General features: G+C 33.2%; 1 protein-coding gene, 1 non-coding gene and 1 pseudogene across 3 annotated transcripts in view; 1 reads left to right on the top strand and 2 right to left on the bottom strand.

Moving 5' to 3' along the window:
* Nucleotides 1-21,698, bottom strand: part of CDH18 (cadherin 18) — a 306,595-nt gene that overhangs the window by 218,877 nt on the left and 66,020 nt on the right. For both annotated transcript variants that reach the window (XM_021702504.1, XM_021702503.1), the window contains exon 2: nt 15,736-16,030. In XM_021702504.1, the coding sequence (XP_021558179.1) occupies nt 15,736-16,030 (295 nt within the window). The remainder of the gene's footprint in view (nt 1-15,735; nt 16,031-21,698) is intronic.
* LOC123325458 lies at nt 4,058-4,233 on the bottom strand (annotated as a pseudogene).
* Nucleotides 18,205-18,311, top strand: LOC123325339. Its single transcript, XR_006540358.1, has one exon. It is a non-coding gene; the product is annotated as a U6 spliceosomal RNA (small nuclear RNA).

Below are 21,698 nucleotides of genomic sequence, written 5' to 3'. Positions count from 1 at the left end.
GAAGCAGACTCCCCACCAAGAGGGGAGCCTAATGAGGGACTTGATCCCAGGACATCAGGATCTGAGCCAAAGGCAGACACTTAATTGACTGAGCCAACAAGGTGCCCCATATGTTTTTCTACTTTGTCTTGTTTGTACTACACAATACCAGATGTCTCTGGCTTTATTTGCTAGATCACCAACTTAGTCTTCACTTATGTCTATCACATAGTCTTCAGCTATATCTATCACATCATTCAGTCCACTGATTAGTATTTGTTTTAAATTCAGCACCTTATTTTAATTTTAGAAATCTATTTATTTTTGTTCCCTGGAAACTTCACTCTTCATTTCAATGTACTTTTGTTTAATGAATGCAATAAAATCTCAGATTTCACAGTTAAGCAAAGTAGATTTTTAATTTAAATTATTCTATTTTATCTGAATTATCCCTATTTCTCTGTAGTAGATATTTATTTGTTTATTTTAATTCTTGTTTTTAGTGTTTAAACAATTAAGGGGAATTAATATTTTTTAAATGCCCTTATGACTCAAAGTGATCTACAGATTCAGTGCAATCCCTGTCAGAACCCCTAAATTTGTATAGAAACACCAAAGACCCTGAATAGCCAAAGCAAACTTGAGCAAAAAGAACAAAACTGGAGGCATCACACTTTCTGATTTCATAATATATTACAAAGCCACAATAATCAAAACAGTACAGAAACAGATATGTAGAGTAAAACACAATAAAGAATCCAGGAGAATCCTAGGAGAAAATATAGAGGAAGCTTCTTGACATTGGCCTTGCCAATGATTTTCTGGATATGACAACAAAATATGGAACACAAAACAAAAATAGACAAATGGAATTGCGTCAAGCTACAAAGATTCTGCACAGCATAGAAAGCAGTCAACAGAGTGAAAACACCACACTGGAAATAGGAGAAAATATTTGCAAACTATATATTTGATAAGGAACTGATATCCAAAATATAAAAGAAACTCACACAACTCAATAGACAAAAAAAAATTAAACTGATTAAAAATATGCAAAGGATCTGAAGAGACATTTTTCAAAAGACATGCAAATGGCTAATGGGTACATGAAAAGGTGTTCAATGTCACTAATCATCAGGGAAATGTAAATGAAAAGCACAATGAGATACGACCTCACATCTGTTAGAATGACTATTATAAGAAAGATAAAAGATAAGAAGTGTTGGCAAGGGTGTGCAGAAAAGGAAACCATTATACACTGTTGGTGGACATGTAAATTGGTCTACCCATTACAAAAAGTAGTATAAAGTTTCCTCAATAAATTAAAATGATCCAGTTATCCCAATTTTGAGTATGTAAATGAAATCACTATCTGAAAGACATATCTATACTCTCATGTCACTTCAGCATTATTTACAATAGCCAAGATATAGAAATGACCTCAATGTCCAAATGTCCATCAATAGACAAATGACTAAAGAAAATGTGGAAATAAAAATATATATGGCATATATATGGAAGATTGTTCAGCCTTAAAGAAGAAGGAAATCCTCCTTTTGCAACAATGTAGATAAAACTGGAGGTCATTATGCTAAGGAAAATAACCAGACACAGAAAGACAAATACATTATCTTACTTACATGTGGAATCTAAAATATTCAAACCATAAAGCAGAGAGTAGAATGATAGTCTCCAGGGGCTTTGGGGTAAGGGAAATGGGGAGATGTTGGTCAAATAGTATATATCAATTATGCAAGATAAGTAAGTTCTGTAGATTTAGAAAATAGCATGATGACTATAGTTAACAATATCATATATATTGTACATTTGAAATTTTCTAACAACATAGATCTTGCATTCTCACCACAGAGAGAAAGAATGAGAAAGAGAGAGGGAGGGAGGAAGAGAGGGAGGAAGGTAGGAAACATTCACGAAGTGAGGTGATGAATATGTTAATCAGCTTGAGCTTGGTGATGTCACAGTATATACATATATCAAAACATCAAGTTGCACACCTTAAATATATAAAATCCCCATTTGTTTATTGTAACTCAATAAAGCTGAAAAATGTTAAAGTTAAAACAAATTGGGTTGATGCTTATCCCTTTAAAATAGGAATGCTACATCTAAATAAATGTGGCTGGATGGGTCAATATAGTTGCCAGGCAGATGAAGGACTTTTGTGTCCCCCAAAATGAGGAGAGGAATGATTTGCCTCGGAATAAGGGACCTTGTGATATTTGCCCACTGGTAAAATCTGTTTTGTTCTTTTTTGTTGTTCCTCTCTGATGTGGAATTTTGGTTTACTGAAAGCTATTTTCTGCTTCATTCCAGTGTTCCAATATCCCTATGTTAGCCATACTTCGGGGGAAAAAATCATCAAAGTCTTTATAATAGAATAAAAACACATTTTCTTTGTATGTGTAGATGAAGTTGAAAAAGTCTTTTTTGTTAATAAATAAATAAAATAATGAATGAATGAATGGATGAATGAATGAATGAATGAATGAATGTTTAATTTATTAAGCTGCCTGGGTGACTTCCCCAGGTCCTTCTGTGTTTGTGAATTTACTAGGGCTTTCATGGGTAGAACAATTTTCACCTTTAATGCTTATGGTCATGAATATGGTCTGTCTCTTTTCCCCTATTCAATTTTCAATGTTTTCAATGCTCCAGGAATTTTCAAAATCTTGGACTCATTTTTGTTACTCTATCTTGTTGTTCTGGTTTCTTTTTGAAATATTTATGGTTTCTTTTTGGAATATCCTCTATGACATGTCAAGGAGAGGCATGAAGAGGTTAAGTTATGCCATGATGACAAGCTGGGTATTTTAAATGAGAGTAATACATGATCTCAGTAAGAAAAATAAATACAACTCCACTGTCATTTCTCTTCAGAAAAGCAATCTTAATAGTGTTTTGTATGTCTTTCCATAACTTTATGGAAATGAACGTGGTTCATTCAAAAGTCTATCATGTAATTATATATATACCACAGCTTCTTCTATACCTAATGATATGCCATGGATATTTCCATGCCAACTAAACAAATATAATTTCAATAGCTACATGACATTCCGTGTTGTTTTTTGACACATATTTAGATTTTTCTAGTTTGTTGTATTTTTTATAGTTGTGGAACAAATTATCATAAATAGTTGAATAAAACAAAAGCCATCAAATTTGCTTATATTTATGTGTTTTGTTTTGTTTTTTGCTATATACATGCAATATTGTAATAAGTTTTTGGAGTAGTGTCCTCTTCTGAAGGAGCACAACTTCTCCAATACTCCATGGTCCTTCAGTGTGACATGGCAGCAGATTTAAGAGGCCATTTCACCTATGAAGGCAAAAAAGTATCTGATCTGATCTTCTGAGTTCTCTCCTTACCAGTGGATGGGAGCAACAAAATATTTCCCATTTACTAAGGTGGGAAGGAAGTTTAGCTAAGAGAAACTCAATGGATCTCAAGAGGACTTACAAATGAAATGGAGAACAGGCAGCCATGACCATCAAGGGCTGATCACTGAAAACTAGTAGGAACAGAGACATCTGGTAGATGGTAGCAGGAATCCACAATGGCATAGACATTCCTCTTCCTCACTGTGCCATCTTTACTGGATCACTTTCCCTTCTATCTATGCCTCATCACTGTACCTTCTAATTATAACTGGGCTGCGGTGTTTTTATTTAATTCTTCATCACTATGACTTTCCCTACACTTGATCACTGTGCATTTACTTTTTATCTAATTGCTGGGGTTATAATACCTCATGCTGAGCCTTCTCTCCATACCTGAACACTGAGCATTTACTTCATACCTGATTGCTATGCCTTTACTCTATACTGGGTTACTGTTCCTTTGCTCTGTATGTGACTCTCAGAAAGTAAAGAAAAATATCCAAAACGGTGTCTCAAAAAAAGAAATTTGAAATTCATAATAGAATTAGGAGTCAAGTTCAATGAAAAGTGAGGCTGAATTTATTGCATATCTGAGTTTTGAGAATGAAATTTCAATAGCATATGCCCTAATACAGTGATTTCACACACAATTTTTTCCCAATTTATAAAACTTTACAATAATTTCAATGTATATGCTTTCATTAAAATACAGGAGCAATAGCATACATTAATTAAATGATTTTTATTAAAAAAATATCTCCATCAAGATACATTTTAACCTCCAAGGCCAATTTATTAAACCGATAAGAACAGATACTACACTTGATCTTAGCCAAAAGGCCGAGAAGCGATCCAAGGCCAATCTATATAACAAAATGCTCCACTGGCCGCTATAGAAGTTTCACTTATTATATTTTTACAATTACATGCACATGACTTCTATGTAGAACTTCCAAAACTGATTGGTTTGCTTTGTATTCCTACACTGAGGGGTATACACATGAAAATCATTCTTTGAATATATTTTTTTAAATATGTGCAAACTTAATTTTTGTGAATTGAGTCCATCTTATGATAAAAAAAAATATCCCAGTGAAGTATTTTCCATTATAAATTGATCAGTTTTCTTAGGGGAATTCCAAGTCTAGTCTATTTTCATAAAGAATAAATGGAGAGGGGCACCTGGGTGGCTCAGTCATTAAGTGTCTGCTTTCAGCTCAGGTCATGATCCCAGGGTCCTGGGATCGAGCCCCCATCAGGCTCCCTGCTTGGCAGGAAGCCTGCTTCTCCCTCTCCCACTCTCCCTGCTTGTGTTCCCTCTCTTGCTGTGTCTCTGTCAAGTAAATAAATAAAATCTTTAAAAAAAAAAAAGACTAAATGGAGAATCTAAGGAATCAGTGGTAGCATAAAATGTAATCTGGTGAATCATATCTATCATTTAGTAAAAATGAGAAACTAGGTTGGTTTATGTGGAATTTTTTGCATTTACAACTTAATCATATATAGGAAAATAAAATCAATCATTACTCCATGAAGCAATAATAAATTTTTACCAGATATAAGAACAATGATGTTCAAATAATTAAGAGGCGATATTTCTTCAAAATCTTTCCTCAAAAAAAAATCTTTCCTGCAGACAAAGTGTAGGTGAAAAGGGTCAACTTTTGTAATTAGTTGTAATTACTCAATAAAGATTGACAAAATATGGTTTCAAGTGATGTGGTTATGATACAACAAAAGTAAGAGAGCAAAACTTCTGGGCCTCTTCTTCAAAAACCCTTGAAACTTGCACTTTTATACTATTGAAATGCTGCTCTAAGAGTCCATACAAAATATTTTCTTCCATTCCATAGGTTGCCATTTCATTTTGTCAATGTTTTCTTTGCTGTGCAGGAGCTTTTTAGTTTGATGCAGTCCCAGTTGCTTATTTTTGTTTTTGTTCTTTTGCCTTTGGTGTTAAATCCAAAATATCATTACAAAGACCAATGTCAAGGAACTTACCCTCATGTTTTCTTCAGGAGTTTTACGTATTTAATCCATTTGAGTTGATTTTTGTGTATGATGTAAAATAATGGTCCAGTTTCAGTGTTTTTCATGTGGCTGTGCAGTTTTCCCAACACCATTTATTGAAGAGAATATCCTTTCTCCATTATGTATGTTTGGTTCCTTTGTCAACAATTGACCATATATACATGAGTACTTTTGGTCTCTCTTTCTATTCCATTGGTCTAGGTGTCTGTTTTTATGCCAATACTATACTGTTTTGATTACTGTAGCTTTGTAGTATAATTTGGAATCAGGAAGTGTGAGGTCTCCAGCTTTGTTTTTTATCCCAAGATTGCTGTGGCTATGAGGTATCTTTTGAGGTTCCATAAAAATATTAATAGTGTTTGTTCTATTTCTGTGAAAACTGCCACTGACATTTTGCTAAGGATTGCATTGAATCTGTAGGTCAGTTTAGATAGAATGGACATTTAAACAATGTTAATTCTTTCAATCCATGAACATGGAATACCTTTTCATTTATTTGTGTCTTCTTCAGTTTATTTTATCAATGTTTTACAGGTTTCAGTTTACAGATCTTTCACCTTCTTAAATTTATTCCTTAGTATTTTATTCTTTTGGATGCTCTTATAAATGGGATTGTTTTCTTAATTTATATCTTTTTTGTAGTTCACTATAAAATGGATGCTGTTTTGAGCCACTAGGTTGTGGGTTGATTTGTTATAAAACACTAGCTAACTGACACAAGGGAAAAGTTATGAGAAGAAAAAGTTATGAAACTTAGAATTTTTTTGTTCAACTTTCACTTCATTAGTTATACAATGTGATTCCTCATACACACTTTTAATTTACCATGTAAATAGCAGTGTCAGCCTCATTTCATTGAAATGACCTCATTTTGAAGTTATGCCCAAGGGTAATGATTTTAAAATGGCTACTAGAATCCTGGAAGCTATCCAGAGTGAAGCTCCCAAGATGTTTGGCCAGAACTAAATCAGTCCCCCAATAAGCAGTGCAATAAAGTAAGCACAGCTGGTGTCTCTTCTTGTTGCTTTGCAAGAAAGAACACAGCTGCAAATGGAAATAGGCCTGGGAATTAGAGACTGGAGAACAAAGACATGAAAAAGACTATGATGTTTGAATATATCTCCAAGTGCAAGGCACCTTGTGGCTATTAAGGGTCATACAGTAAAACTTCTTATCTTTTCTTTTTATGTCAAACTAAGAATCAGTGCTCCACTGAAGTTGAAGTTTATAAATTACATACTTATAACCTAATAAAATGTAATATTTGTTCTCTCTCCTGTAAATTGAAATTTATTATTTCTATAGTCTTGTTATAATATCTTAAATATTTACTAAATGATTTTTATCCATAGGTATCTTTTATTAATACACAGAAGAAATGAAGTAGAGATTTACACAATTCCTTACAGATATGTTGTTGTGAAAAACAACAACAAAAAAAAGTTGTGAAATTTACTTTAAGGCAAATTGCATTGTGATCTAGTATAGTTACTCTCGAAACAATTGCTGGGTACAAAGTAATTATTTTTGAAAATTTAGAGTGACTGCAAAACAATTTAAACTTATACTAAAAACTACTGATTCTAGATAAAAGGAAGACTATAATTTCAAAAATTGGGGTATATTTCTTTAAATATAGAAGAGAGCAAATTATCCTTTTAAATTATTATTTTAAAATTATCGTTTTAAACGTTTTTTAAAGAGATTTCTCAATATACATAATAAAAACACCTGTACCGACTTTTTATAAGAATACGACATTCTAGTATCACTAAATGTCTTAACACTTATAATATCCTTTCTGAGAATGGTAACACTGTTTACAAGTACATTTCTACTTACCCTATTTTCATTTCTTAAATGCCACACATGCACTAGACTGCTGACTCCAAAAGCAGGTATAATTTAATCTCATAGTTTCCTCTTTGTGCCATGATAATCAGTATTATTAACTTTTTATTTCATATTCTTAAAATTCAGTTCTGAAAAACTTAGACATTTAATGAAGTTACATTAAATCAAAATTAAAGAAGTACTTGTTTAAATTTGTTTAAAGGACAAAGAAGAAAATTATTGTATGGAATAATTGCTAGAAGGTGGTAAAATCACAAAGACTGGCATGATAATGTAATGCATACCAAAGGAAAAAAGGAAAAAAAGTTAAATATTCATTGATAAAATGTGTACAAGTGTCTTCATGGACCTATCCAGGTCCATAATATTATAATGTCATTCTGTCCACACATGTTCATTTTGTTTTATTTGATCAAATTTTTAGATAAGTAAAAAAAAATGCAATATGACAGTCAGCAGCTTACAAGGCATTCATCATAAATCAAATCGTCCTTTTCTAGATCAACACTATAACAACAAGCAGATTTTCTTTTAAAAATGAGAGCCATAATGACTCTCAAGTAGCCATACTGTTACGCTTTGCTCTGTGAGCACAAATAACCTAACTTTACTCATTGGTATACCTCACTGTTTTCATAATATAGTGCATTTGAATATGGCAATTAATATTAACCATAAAAATTGCTGACCTGGGCAGATAGAATCATTTTTGGTCATAAAATATATGAGTATTCTAACACTATGAGATTCCCTTTGGAAGTGACTATAAATTTAACAAATAGCATATTCTCCAATTCATGTTTCTACTTTGAAATGCTTTTAAAAAATACTCTCCCCACAGAGAGCATTTGGCAATGTCTGAAGACACTGTAATATGGTGGTGGTAGAAATGATGCTACTAATATCTAATGTTTGGAGGCCAGGGATGCTGCTGAGCATCCTACAAGGCAGGGCAGTCCTCCACAGCAAAGAATCATCCAGTCTAATATGTCATTTAGTGGCAAGGTTGACAAACCCTGCTGTAGAGGGATATGATTCCCTAGATAATAGTTGAAATTACATGAAGTAAATCAAAGAGGTAAAGGATAACATTGTATTGAGACACGCATCGAAAAACACTCTAGTTTCTTTTGCATCTTTCTTTATTAAACCATCCAGAATGCCAAGACTTTGTCTGCTGGTTATTACTCACTGACAAGAAACATGCAACCACATTTTGCTTTCCTCACAGGTAATATTACACACAGCAATTACTTGGAGGGCTCCATGACTATTACTTAGCACTATAGATATACAAAAAACAATAATCTGATAAACTCTTGCACACCCAGGAAGTCTCTTGTGCTGCCTTCTCTGCATTCTCATAGCATAATCCACTAAACTGTGAAGGGAATTCATCATTTGTATGACAATTGTGTTTATTTCCCCGCTTAACACGTGTGCGCACCTGCCCACGTGTGCACACACACGCGCGCACACACAGTACACACCTAAGTAGACAATAAACCTACAGGGAAGACAAGAGTATTTTTCATTACTGTATCTTCTATGTGGAGTTCTTGTCTGACAAACCCCTGCACACTATGTAAGATTAATTGAGGACGTCTTCTCTAAGTCTGCAAGCTGAACTCACTGTCCACTTTATGGTTCCCTTGTATTTTGCTTAACGAACACTATATTGAAATTTTCTGTTTATATATGTCTGTAACCTGTTCAAACTTAGGGAGCTTGTTTCCCCTTCCTTCCTTCCTTCCTTCCTTCCTTCCTTCCTTCCTTCCTTCCTTCCTTCCTTCCTTCCTTCCCATTTTATTAGTAGCCACTATTCTCAGCACATAAAATGCCTTCCCTCTGTCCTCTCTGCAAAAAGAATTAAAGAGATACAAAAAGGGAGATTTTTTTAATGGCTTGGTAATTCAAAACTGAATTAATGAGTATATGACAAAAACAATTACTTTGTCAGACACCATATGCTGAGAAAAATTTTGTTGTCATCTACCTATACTATTCGCCATTATTAGTATTATAAACCTATATATCTTTAAGCATTACTGTTATTTAAAATGTTTTTATCACAAGTCTGCATTTCACTTTTTATTATCACTTTATAAATAACATATATATAAAAATATATATTTTTAGTAAAGAAGAATGCATTTCTCTGATAGCAGATAAAGCCACAACCCATTTTTCGAAGTAATCGCCTTCACCAGTACGTGTTTTTTTTTTTTTTTTTTTAAGATATGTCCTATATGCACATACACCATACAACACACCCTTACTTTCTAAAATAAACTAGACTATTCCACATGTATTTCTGAAATTTTTTTTTCTCACTAAAACAATATAGATCTTCATATGTCAGTATATATATACAAATTCATTCATTTTAAGACTGCATATGTAATCTGTATGTGTTTGAAGAGTCATTTACTTGAAAACTTCCTTACTAGTAGATTTCAAGTGTGTTTCCAATGTTTCCCTGTTAGGAATAACACTACAATGGCATTCCTTTAACATGTTTCTTTGTGTAATCATATGAATGCATCTATAGGAGTGTTGTCTATAATATGTTCTCAATTTAAAATACTGTTAAATTGCTACCCAAAACGACTGTGGGACTTCACCTGTCTGCTAATGGCTCTGTACATTAACAACTTTGTGAATTATCAGACTTGTGTACTTTGGTAGGTGAACTCTGGTTTCTCCTTCTCCTTCGTGGTTTCTTAAATTACTAGCAAATTTGAGGTTTTTCTTTGGAAAGTAACACATTTCTTTTTTCTGTGACTCTCCTGCTAATGTAATTTCCCCATTTTTAATTTGATTGTGAATGTTATTAAAAAATCCCCTTATGTAATAAAAATTAGTTCTCTGTCAGTCATGTTTGCCAGTATTTCAGTTCATCTTTCATTTTATTACATTTAGCATAATTATTTGACATCTGTATTTTCAAATGTTTGTTCATTTAAATTCATGTCTTATTGATTGTTGCTTATTGTATCTTACCTTACATTTAAAAATCCTTCATATAGGGCGCCTGGGTGGCTCAGTTGGTTAAGCGACTGCCTTCGGCTCAGGTCATGATCCTGGAGTCCCGGGATCGAGTCCCGCATCGGGCTCCCTGCTCGGCAGGGAGTCTGCTTCTCCCTCTGACCCTCCCCCCTCTCATGTGCTCTCTGTCTCTCTCATTCTATCTGTCTCAGATAAATAAATAAAATCTTTAAAAAAAAAAAATCCTTCATATATTTGTTTGTTTTGTTTTTTAGTGGCTGTGTTTTCACAAGCAGATTCAAGTTTTAATTTTTATAGTTTAATCACAGATTTGTTTACTATTAACTTTGTCCTTAAGTGTGGGGAAAAGCACACTATTCCCATTGTCTCAGCATCATGAGTACACTGGTCCTCCACCTGAGCCCCACTCCTGAGCTCAGTTAATGAGGCTACTTTCCATTGCTCAATACCTCCATTTGTTTCACTTTGCACACTATCTGCATCACAAAGGTTTTTCAGCTTTTGGCACACATACCTTCCTGGAAACTGTCCATTGTCTTTATCCACACTATATCTAGTGTACACATTTTCGAGTTGTTAGCAAATCCTTTTCCAAAAACATATCCTTGTTGGACTCCCTATGGATTTGATTTCTAATATAAATAAATGTCTATTCCCTTACTCTCAGGAACTTTAGGATTAATTTTCCTCTTCATGGTATGTAGTCATCCCCAAATCCAATCCTTTAAAACAAAAAGGAACATTATAATAACATTGAATCTATCTTCACATGTCAAGAAGGAAACCCCCACTTCTGGCTCAATAAACGGTACAGATTCTGGAACATCCACTATTTTTGTTATAATTATTCCACAAATAGCTTGATCCAGATTTTACATTTTTAACTAAATTTAAAAAAAAAATTGGGAACTTAAAAGCTGAATCTCTATCTGGCTTAGAAATGTTTTTCAGTTGCACTTCTTACTAACCATGTAGTCTTGGGCAAATTATTTAACTCTATGTATCAGTTTTATCATCTGTAAAACAAGGATAACCATAATGTTGCCCTTATGATGTGAGCATGAAATTATTACAAATTACATGCAATGCCTGGCATATAGTAAGTGCTCAATAAATATTCCTTGATTCTGTTTCAGTGATCATTACCACAACTGCTTTTTTTTTTTTTTAAGATTTTATTTATTTATTTGACAGAGACAGATAGCGAGAGCAGGAACACAAGCTCCGGGAGTGGGAGAGGGAGAGCAGGCTTCCCGCCGAGGAGGGAACCCGATGTGGGACTCGATCCCAGGACCCTGGGATCATGACCTGAGCCGAAGGCAGATGCTTAACGACTGAGCCACCCAGGCGCCCATTTACCACAACTGCTTTGACAACTTGTAGTCTCAGATCCTGGCAAAACCAACTAGTTGTTTTGCAGTGATCAACTTCAGATTTTCTGCAGAACTCAAAGTCAACATTCAAATGTCCAATTTCCTTTTCCTTGCTGATCAAAATTTCTATGGATGCAATTGATTCTCCAGCTGATGGCAAGCAAGATTTAAATATCTGAAATCAACTGTTAGCTGCATCATAAGCAAAAAGGGAAATAGCTGCCATAGTACAATCATCTAACATCACAATTACATAGAAAGGGAGATAAGTGCTGATTTCATGTGTCATTCCAAATCAAGGCACTTCATGGAAAATGGCATCATTGTTTCTTATCTGATGCTGAAACCATTCTCACTATTCTTTTGGATTCAGTATTGGTTTTAATTTTTTGCCTTTGGGGTCCTTGTTAAATCTCGAATTTGTCCAAGTACCAATTCAGATTCAATGTAGCTATATGTATCTGAGATCCAATGAAAGAGTTGAAACGGAAACAAGGTTTACTTTGTCAAGACTGATTTTGGCATTGGCAGGCCTGGAAGAGAGCATCAGTTCTGCAATAGAATCATTCTTCCAGACCCTTTTAACTTTCTGCTCCATCTCACTTAGCAGTAAGCTTTCATCCTTACGGTACCAGCGGCTGCTGCATTTCCATACCCCATCTGCATTATGGGCCATGGGTGAAATATGTGTGTCCTAGATGGAAGGGAGTGGTGGGAGGTGAATATTTGATTCTGCATCATGTCACCCTGAACAAAACTGATTTGTAGTAACACAAAAAGACAAGCTGAATAATAGTTAGATAACTAACAGTATCCACCTAAAGAGAAGCCCAATCTTATCATTTAGAACAAATAACATATGTTCGGGTATATGTGTGTATTCAGCAGGGCTGGCAGAACACCAACTGCCCTAGAGTAGCAGATGCTTTGTTTATCAGAACTATGATGCTATCCTCTAATTATTCCCCCTGCCTCCAGTCTCATCCCCTGCAAGCCCTTACAATAGAGGTTGGCAAACTTTTTCTGTAAAAGGCAACACAGGAAATATTTTCAACTTTGTGAGTCAAATGGTCTCCATTGCAACTTCTCAGTTCTGCCACTGTAATTCCCAAACTACCATAGGCAAGATTTAAATGAATGGGCGGGGCTGTATTCCAGTTAAACATTATTTACAATAACAGACAGCAAGCTGAATTTGTCTCCCCTGCCATTGTTGGCTGGTCCTTCCTCTAAAATGTTACTAGCTTTTTAATTCTAAAATCAGAATCAATGCAAATATCACCCATTCTGAAGCAGACATGGAAAGAGAGTTCCTCCCTCCACTAACTTTCAGGGCACTTCCTATACATTCATATTAAAATGTACATTGAATACTATGATGATGCTTTTTTATCTGCTTTTCTTTAGTGAGTTCTCTCTCTCTCTCTCTTTCTCTCTCTCAATGGAATCATGCCTAGAAGCACAGTAATACAGTTACTTAAATCCTATTCTGTTTTGTTCTTTGTCTCTACTTTTTTTTTAAATGCATGCTTATTTAAAAAAATTATTTATTTGAGAGAAAGAGAGAGAGAGAGCACTCTCTCTCAGGGGGAAAGGAGGAGAGGCAGAGGGAGAAGCAGACTCCCCACTGAGCAGGAAGCCTGACACAGGGTTGATCACAGGACCCTGAGATCATGACCTGAGCTGAAGGTAGATGCTTAACCGACAAAGCCACACAGATGCCCCTTTTTCTCTACTTATTGCAGATATTATATATTTCTCCTCAACCATACTCATCTCAGTAAAAGAACTTAGGAATACTATTTCCCATTCCCATTCCCCTCTCAAGTCCTGGATGAAGACTTTGAAATGTGACTTGTTCCTAAGTGCTCAAACTAGAGCTTATGCTTCAATAATTCCTTGAAGGTTCATGATTCTTAGATTGTACAGTGTCCTTTAGCAACCTCAAATGTACCCATTTAGACTTAACTGTGTACACACACAAACACATACTTCAGGGTACATTTCTAATGTATTTTTTTTCATTTCCTTGTCATTTTCCTTGATTTCAAAGATCGCTGTTTGGATTCATTTCAACAATTTTCAGTTTCAACATTTTCTCAAATATATTTTTAGATAAGATATGGTGATGATCTACTTTCTGGATCCTTCCCCAAACAGTTATTTTACCTTGACAAATGAATCATATTTTGATGAACAGAGGATTTGGAGCTTGAATTTTTTTTTTCTTTGTATGTTATACATTCAACTGTCAATCAGATTCTAGTATTTCAAGTGATAAATAAGATATGTATATATATATATATATATATATGTGTGTGTGTGTATATATATATATATACATATATGTAGGTATATAAATTAGTAGGCAATTTTAAAATATCTGAAATTTTATAAAAATTTATCTTTTATTTGGGTTTTAGGTATTATGCCAGGATTTACCTAGGTTTAATTCTTATTCTAACCCTTCCTTAAAAAAAACTATTAAACTATTAAACTCATAAATTCAATATATTCTTCACCTCGAGGAAAATAATATTGTTCATTCCTTCAACTACTCTTTTTTGCTGTCTGGGAACATACGTCATTCACATGAGAGGTCTAATGAGCATATCTTTTAAATCTCATTTTGTACCACAATTCCCACATTTGGGGGATTTTTTGCTCTCTGATTTTTAGTTACTTCTTCCAGTCTGATGCATTCTCAAGCTCCAGGACAATAATTTGGATCATATCAATGATGGTACATGCCTTAATCATATTCTGATATTTTGTTGTTTACTAGTTGCAGAAAACATGACTCTGAGTTACAGAGATCTCTTTGTAGTATCCCAACAACACTAGGGCTCTTGTTTTCTTCTGCTCAGTAACTTGCTTGGTAATGACTACTCTGCCTGTGTTTCTGTTTGGTGTTTGCCCCTTGGTTATGGTGGTTTCGCTTGTGCTCCTTGCGGCTCTTATGTAGCCTTACCAATGGCGTTCTCATAAATGATGGAGTCACAGAGATCTTCACTTCTGTGAGACAAAAAGGGGCTAGCAAATGGGGTGTCAGTTCCTTGACAAGGTGAGAGAAGGAAGTCTGTTCTAGAGTTTCTACATAAACTCTCACCTGCCAGCTTAATGGTGTTGAGCCATATAGACTTACATACATAATACTCATATCTAGTAATACATATAAGCTCAAATATATAAAATCTTTACTTAAAAATTGTGTTCTACATCCCAGCTTAGAGTCTTACAGAGATAGTCAAAAATTATCATAGTTGAACTTCATTTTAACGATTTAGAAAGTTTATCATAGGAGATAAAAACAAAATAAAATAGTTATATGACAGAGATCTGTAAGTAATGAGAAATCCCCAGATCATCCAAGTGACTAGAGACCTAGGTCATAACCCATCAACTGCAGTGTAAGCTCTATATTCAAGAGAACCTGGTGTCAATTTCTTCTTGGCCATTTTCTATATATATGAATTTGGGAAATCCACCTAATTACAGTATGCCGGTTTATACATCTTTAAAATGGCATCCAAAATACTTTAAGGATTATTTATGTTTTAAAACAAATAAGGTATGTAAATACTTATGAGTATCTAAAAGGTTTTATTGAATACTGTAGCTATTACTTACATTTTTAATGTCATTTGCTCATAAACTGCAAGCTTAAAAGACATGTAGCAAAAGACTTCAGATATTATATTGTCTATTTTTATTTATGTAAATTTTCACTTTGAATGTGTTGGTATCTTCGTAGCAAGATACATGAAGAAATTATATGGTCAAAACCTGTGTCAAATAAGCATTGCTGGCGTTTTCCCATTAATGAAAGTTCGTTTGTTTGTTTTTTCTTAATAACCAAACCATTACCTATATTATAAGTTCATAAATGAATTTTAATATTATAATATCTAGACCCAATATTCTTTAACATTTTAAGCCACATGTAAATATCAAAATATTTTAAAATTTCTTCAGATTTCTACACACACACACACACACACACAAATGAAAAACTTGTCTTCAAATGATGATTTTTTGGATTCTCAAATATATATTAGCTGCCAAAGTAAAGAATGCTTTTTCTTACCCATATCTGACATTTCAGGCACAGTAACGATGTATGGTCCATCTGTGAACTTTGGAGCATTATCATTGATGTCTTGTACTTTGATTATGAACTCGGATTCAGGTTCAAGAGGCTTGTTTGTTCGTCTGTCAATAGCCTGGGCATGAAGCACATAGTGGGTCTTCTGCTCTCTGTCCAGGCTTTTCGTTGAGTGGATATCACCAGTGGTATCATCAATGATAAATATAGTCCCAGCACCTTCTCCAGTAAGGATGTACTTGACAGACCCATCGCCTTTGTCAGAATTAGAGTGCAGCTGGAAAATAAAAATTAAATAATGTAGCTTCCAATTATATTCCAACCTAACATCATGTTACCTTAAAATTGTCTATCTATAATTTTTAACTTACTTTGATTATAACTTTTCTTATCTCCACAGTGTCCTGTCAGTTACTAAAATCATTTATTTTTCTGCAGTTTTTCTCTACTTGGTATTGATATGGATAATTTTATCATGATCTAAAAAATCCAATTATTGACTTAAGAGAAATAAATAATACTAATTAAAAGAAAAACAATTAACACTTGATGTTATTCTACTAATTCACCACTTCACTAACTACAGAAAATAGAATTGGAAAAAGAAATTAACAGTAAATCACTATTGCCTTCAATACTTTCAGGAATAATGATTTTTTAAAATTAATTGCTTGGCATTTTATTTCAAACTTAAAATATAAAAAAGAAAAATATATATGGTAGGAGAAAATTCAAATTATTAAAAATCTCCACAAAAGAGGCACTTATTTGTTACAAAGGTATTAATTTTGTAATTTGAAAATTTTAAAAAAGAATTTTCCAGATTAATTGTTCAGATTTAGAACATTAAGAACATTAAAATAGATTAAAATAGAATATTTTATTTTTTTAAGTTTATTTGTTTGTTTATTTATTTTTAGTAATCTCTCTGCCCAACGTGGGGCTTGAACTCATGACCCCGAGATCAAGAGTCACATGTTCTACTGACTGAGCCAGCCAGGCATCCCCCTTTTTTTAAATTATGAAACTTTAACTCAAAATTTAAATAGTAGTAAATCAAAATTGATTGATTTAATCAATACATGGGCCTATTTTTTAATTAATTGAAATACACTAACAAATTCTCATTCATTAAAATAAAAATAATGGAATATCATTTTAAAAATATTATAGAAGTAATATTTCAGTAGAGAAGAAGTATTTAGTAAGAAAGATAAATACATATTAAGGTAATTATAAACCACTTTTTCATCATTTAAACATCAGAAAATGCTTTTATTTTTAAATTTTTATTTATTTATTTATTTAGATTTTATTTATTTATCTTAGAGAGGGAGAGCATGAGGGGAGGGGCAGAGGGAGAGGGAAAGAGAGAATCTCAAGCAGACTCTGCACTGAGTGTGGAGCCCAACATGGAGCTCAGTCTCATAACCCTGAGATCATGACCTGAGCTGAAATTAAGAGTTGAATGCTTAACCAACTGAGCCATCCAGGTACCCCAAGAAATGCTTTTAAACTGCATATAATTCATACTTCATAATCTAATATAACATATACCATCTTAATTAAATATTTCGATAAGAGCCACTGTTATATTTCTAACTAGAAACAACCACACACTATTTTCTTAAATCTTAAACATATATTTGAAGAATTATTTCTCCCAAGAGATTTGAACAGTTATCCTTCATATGAAACCTTTTTGGTTACCTAACCTTAACTACTCACCTTTTGCTCATTTCTGACACTTGGAAACATTGAAAAATATAACCTTGTTCATACAGCTTTTGGGTTTCTTGCCATAATAAAGAGAAATTTTTCAGGGATTATATTAAAGTCTTTGAACTCTTAGAAGACATTTTTTAAAAAGATAAAATATAGAAAAATATAATAAACTGTGACAAAAGGACTATACTATGGTAAAATGGAGGCAACTGAAATATAAATTATAGTATCTCAAAAATAATCCTCTTTCTTGAAAATGCATAAGACATAAACAGGGACAAATTCTGATGGGAATCACTTAGCAAGATTCAACAAATTATATCTTTCATAAATTACTTTTGGGGGGGGGCTTTTATAAAGAGGCGTAAGAAATCCATTAGCAAAATATGAAAAACATAGCTTTCAAAGATTTCACACTTCATTAGTAAATTAACCACTGAATGAAGAATGCAGATGAGTTGTGTGGAGATAGTTGTATGCATGGATGGAAATGCATTTAGTCATTTCTTTAGGTTTCTCAACATATCTTTTTAGCACCTAGAAAAAGATTTATCATTTATGAAGCAGACACCTGCAAAATATCAAAAGAGCAGCCTGTTTCACATTCTGCAACTTTGGTTTAATCCCTAACAAAATCATAGCAAAGTAAAATAACAAATTCATTAAACAAATGTTTTTAAAAACACTTTCTCAAACACTCTTGTTATTAAATAAAATGTGAGACAGGTGCTCGCTTCGGCAGCACATATACTAAAATTGGAACGATACAGAGAAGATTAGCATGGCCCCTGGGCAAGGATGGCACACAAATTCATGAAGCATTCCATATTTTTCAAACAAGGTTTTGGGGGGGGGAGGGGGGATTGGTTAGCCCGGTGATGGGTATTAAGGAGGGCACGTACTGCATGGACCACTGGGTGTTATACGAAAACAATGGATCATGGATCACATCAAAAACTAATGATATATTGTATGGTGACTAACATAATAAAATTAAAAAAAAATACCCAAATTTGAAATATAATAGGTAAAAAAAATGTGAGACAGTTTTATTAGCTATTGTTATACTATATATGAATTATAAATCTATATAACTAATTTAAAACCCTTTTGGGGGAAATATGTTATGCTTCTAACTACTGCTTTCAGAAAGACATAGCAATGGTGACAAGTGACTTTTATTTTCAGGATATATTTTCATATTCTTCTATGTTCTCAGTGAGGTTATTTTGATGTTCCTTTATTTTGGATTAAAGGTTTGTATTATAAAAAGTTAATCATATTTAAAGAATGGGCTTATATATATAGACCAGCAATGGAAGTATGTAAGAGAAATAGTAAAGTTGTCAATCTAAAGCATGTATTAAAAACATAACACACTCTATGCTTTATGTAGATTGTTAAGCATTTCAGATAAAAGACAAAAATGTGAGTAATTTTATGGCTTTAGATTTTAAGACTTGAATCTCATTCCACATTCATAGAGTGTTTATAATTAGTAAACAACTAAGCCTAAATATTCCCAAAGTTATGTCTAATTTGAAAATAGATGTGCAATAAAATCAGTGAATTATAATTTAGCACTATTTATATTATTGTATAACATAGTAAAAGTTATATTAAAATGTTATAAATATGTATTTGAGTTATATAAGGTGTTAATAATGCTTAGCGTGAGTGTTTAAATAATGTAGATAATCATTTCATTAATGGATTTTGTGAATCTCTCAGCAGGCCTAGTTGAATCTTGGAATGATTAGCTTTTATGTTAAGCAGATGGGAAACTATTACAATGGCATTTAGCTTATATGATTATGATGATGACCATTTGTGAAGGAATAAAGTGATCCACTCTCAGGATTACCTCTTGTCTACCACATACCCATTTCCAAATGTTCAGTTCAGTTTGGAATACATATCTGCAACAGAAGTGGCTCTTGAGAGAACCACCAGCTATATTTTTTTCTTTTGCTTAATCAGTGAGTTTTAAGATCCTGAAAGAGCACATGTTGTATTTTAGGTTTTTTTAAGGTAAGAAACAGTGAATGAGTGAATGAATGAATGGATGAATGAGTGAATGAATGAATAAATGAAATGGGTGAGCAGTAATCATACTAGAAGAGGTAAAAATCTTAAGATACAGAGAGAAAGCTCTTTGATACAGATAATCATGTAAAACAGATAACCAGGATAGAAATGTGTTATCTCTGAGTGTGGGCAGCAAGAAGACATCAAACAAAAGAACTGGGAGTAGAGTATATACAGTAGAAATACTCTGGATATAGACGTGATGCTGATTTAGCAACAGCAAAATACGATGTTGTAAGTTGAGCTAGCTATTATGTTATTTAAGAGAGAATTTCATTGTGTCTTACATTGACATACGTAAAAATATTTGGGAGACAAAGTTAATTTTAGTCATATATACTGAACACTTTGCAGCAGAAAGTTTAGAAATATGAAATACCCCTGAGAGAACAGTTTCAGGGTCTTATCACAACATACAGTGGTGGATATATACTTTTAGAGTCATGAGATTTTGCAAAGTAAGTTGTATTTTGTGCCAAAGGACAGATGTTATATTGTCCTAAAGCAAGAAGAGAGAATGTCTGTGTATGTTATCACATAATAATGTAGGGTTAATTAACTGTTCTTTAGAGAACAGAAAAGGGGAAGAGAATGAAGAAAGAAAATATAACCACCCAAGGAAAGCAAAATGAGCACTTCTCTGGCATTACTTTAATAAATTGTCTCTTTCTAAGTGTTAAGTAGTAACCTATGGCACTTAGGAAGCTCATGCGGCTCACATGAGTTCCCCCTAGAAAACTATTTATTCACCCCAGACCACATTAGGATCAAGACCTAAAAATTTATAGCTTTCACTCCAATGCAGAGTTCCTCACTAAGATAATATTCTATCCCTTGGGGAAGAATAACTTTAAAAGGTTAAGAAGATTGTGGCAGAGCAATTAATTTCAAAAGTTGCTTTGAGTCAGGACTTTGAGCTATGTTAAAAAGATAGGTCACTGACTTGAAATTGTAATATTTTAAACTACATGTTTTATGTATTTTTTATGAGTAAGAAACTTATATTTACAGTGTTCCAGTGGAATCCAGGAATAAAGTCATAAATATTATATAGTAATTCCACTACTTTTTTTCCCAACACATAAAATACAACTGATGCAATGTGAAGATCATAGAAAATACATTATTAAAATTTATTATACATCCTTCATTCCAGAATGTGTTATATTTTTTCCAGAATGATTATATTTTGAACTATAAGCAGATGAAACAAAATTCAATTGAACTATTAATAACTAATTGATGTAAAGAAGAAAAAACATATCAAATCATAATAGTCTCTTGGTAATGAACATATCAGTCTTGTGCAAGAAAAAAAAAACACATAACCATTGGTTTTAATTAGGTATCAACTAATGTGTAAAAAGTTATATTAAAATAGTAATGATAAAGCACTTTGTTCAACCACAAATCTAACATTAATTAATTAAAATGTTAAGAAATTAGGTGAGAGTAAGGAAATGAGGGATGTGTTTGTTTAATTAGAAACATCAGAGGTCTTTGCAAACATGCAGAAGTCTGTTGAATTTCAGTTTTTAACATTTAAATTATTAATGTGTATTCTTAGAGAAGGAAACTAATGAGGGAGGAGGAAGAGGGAAAAGGAACAGGAGACAGTATGTGTTTATTATATCCCCTGAATCCCAGATTAGGGGTATTAATGTGCAAGATTAAAAAAAAAAAACTATAAAATATCTTTGAAGTCTGAAGTTGTCATAATTCCATATCCATCAGCTATACTTTAGAGAGCCACATTGGGGTGTACCAAATATTTATGCACTGCAGGAGGCAAGTCAGTGGTTGAGAATTTCACTATTAATTGTTAGAAAGCCTCAAAACCCAGTCAATTGATTAAAGTTGGAGATATATGGGGCATAGGAGAACCTCTTCTCTATCAGAGTTAATCTGTGTTCTTTTATCTGCCAATTAGGGTCCAGCTGAGAAAGAGACATCCCTGGCAGCTGGTTTTAAAGAAAAAAAAAAAATCTCAGAGTGTACTAACATTAGTACAATTTCGGAAAAATACTGGCCCAAACCATTGTCCACACATTCGCATATGTTGTGATTTCATCTCCATTAAAACTCTATCATTACTGTTCATTGTAGCTCTTTGTTCAAATAAAAAAGCAGTA

The sequence above is a fragment of the Neomonachus schauinslandi genome, chromosome 7 (assembly GCF_002201575.2).
Source record: "Neomonachus schauinslandi chromosome 7, ASM220157v2, whole genome shotgun sequence".
NCBI lineage: Eukaryota > Metazoa > Chordata > Mammalia > Carnivora > Phocidae > Neomonachus > Neomonachus schauinslandi.
Note: the sequence above shows the minus strand (reverse complement) of the source record. Positions and strands in the feature narration are given on the sequence as shown.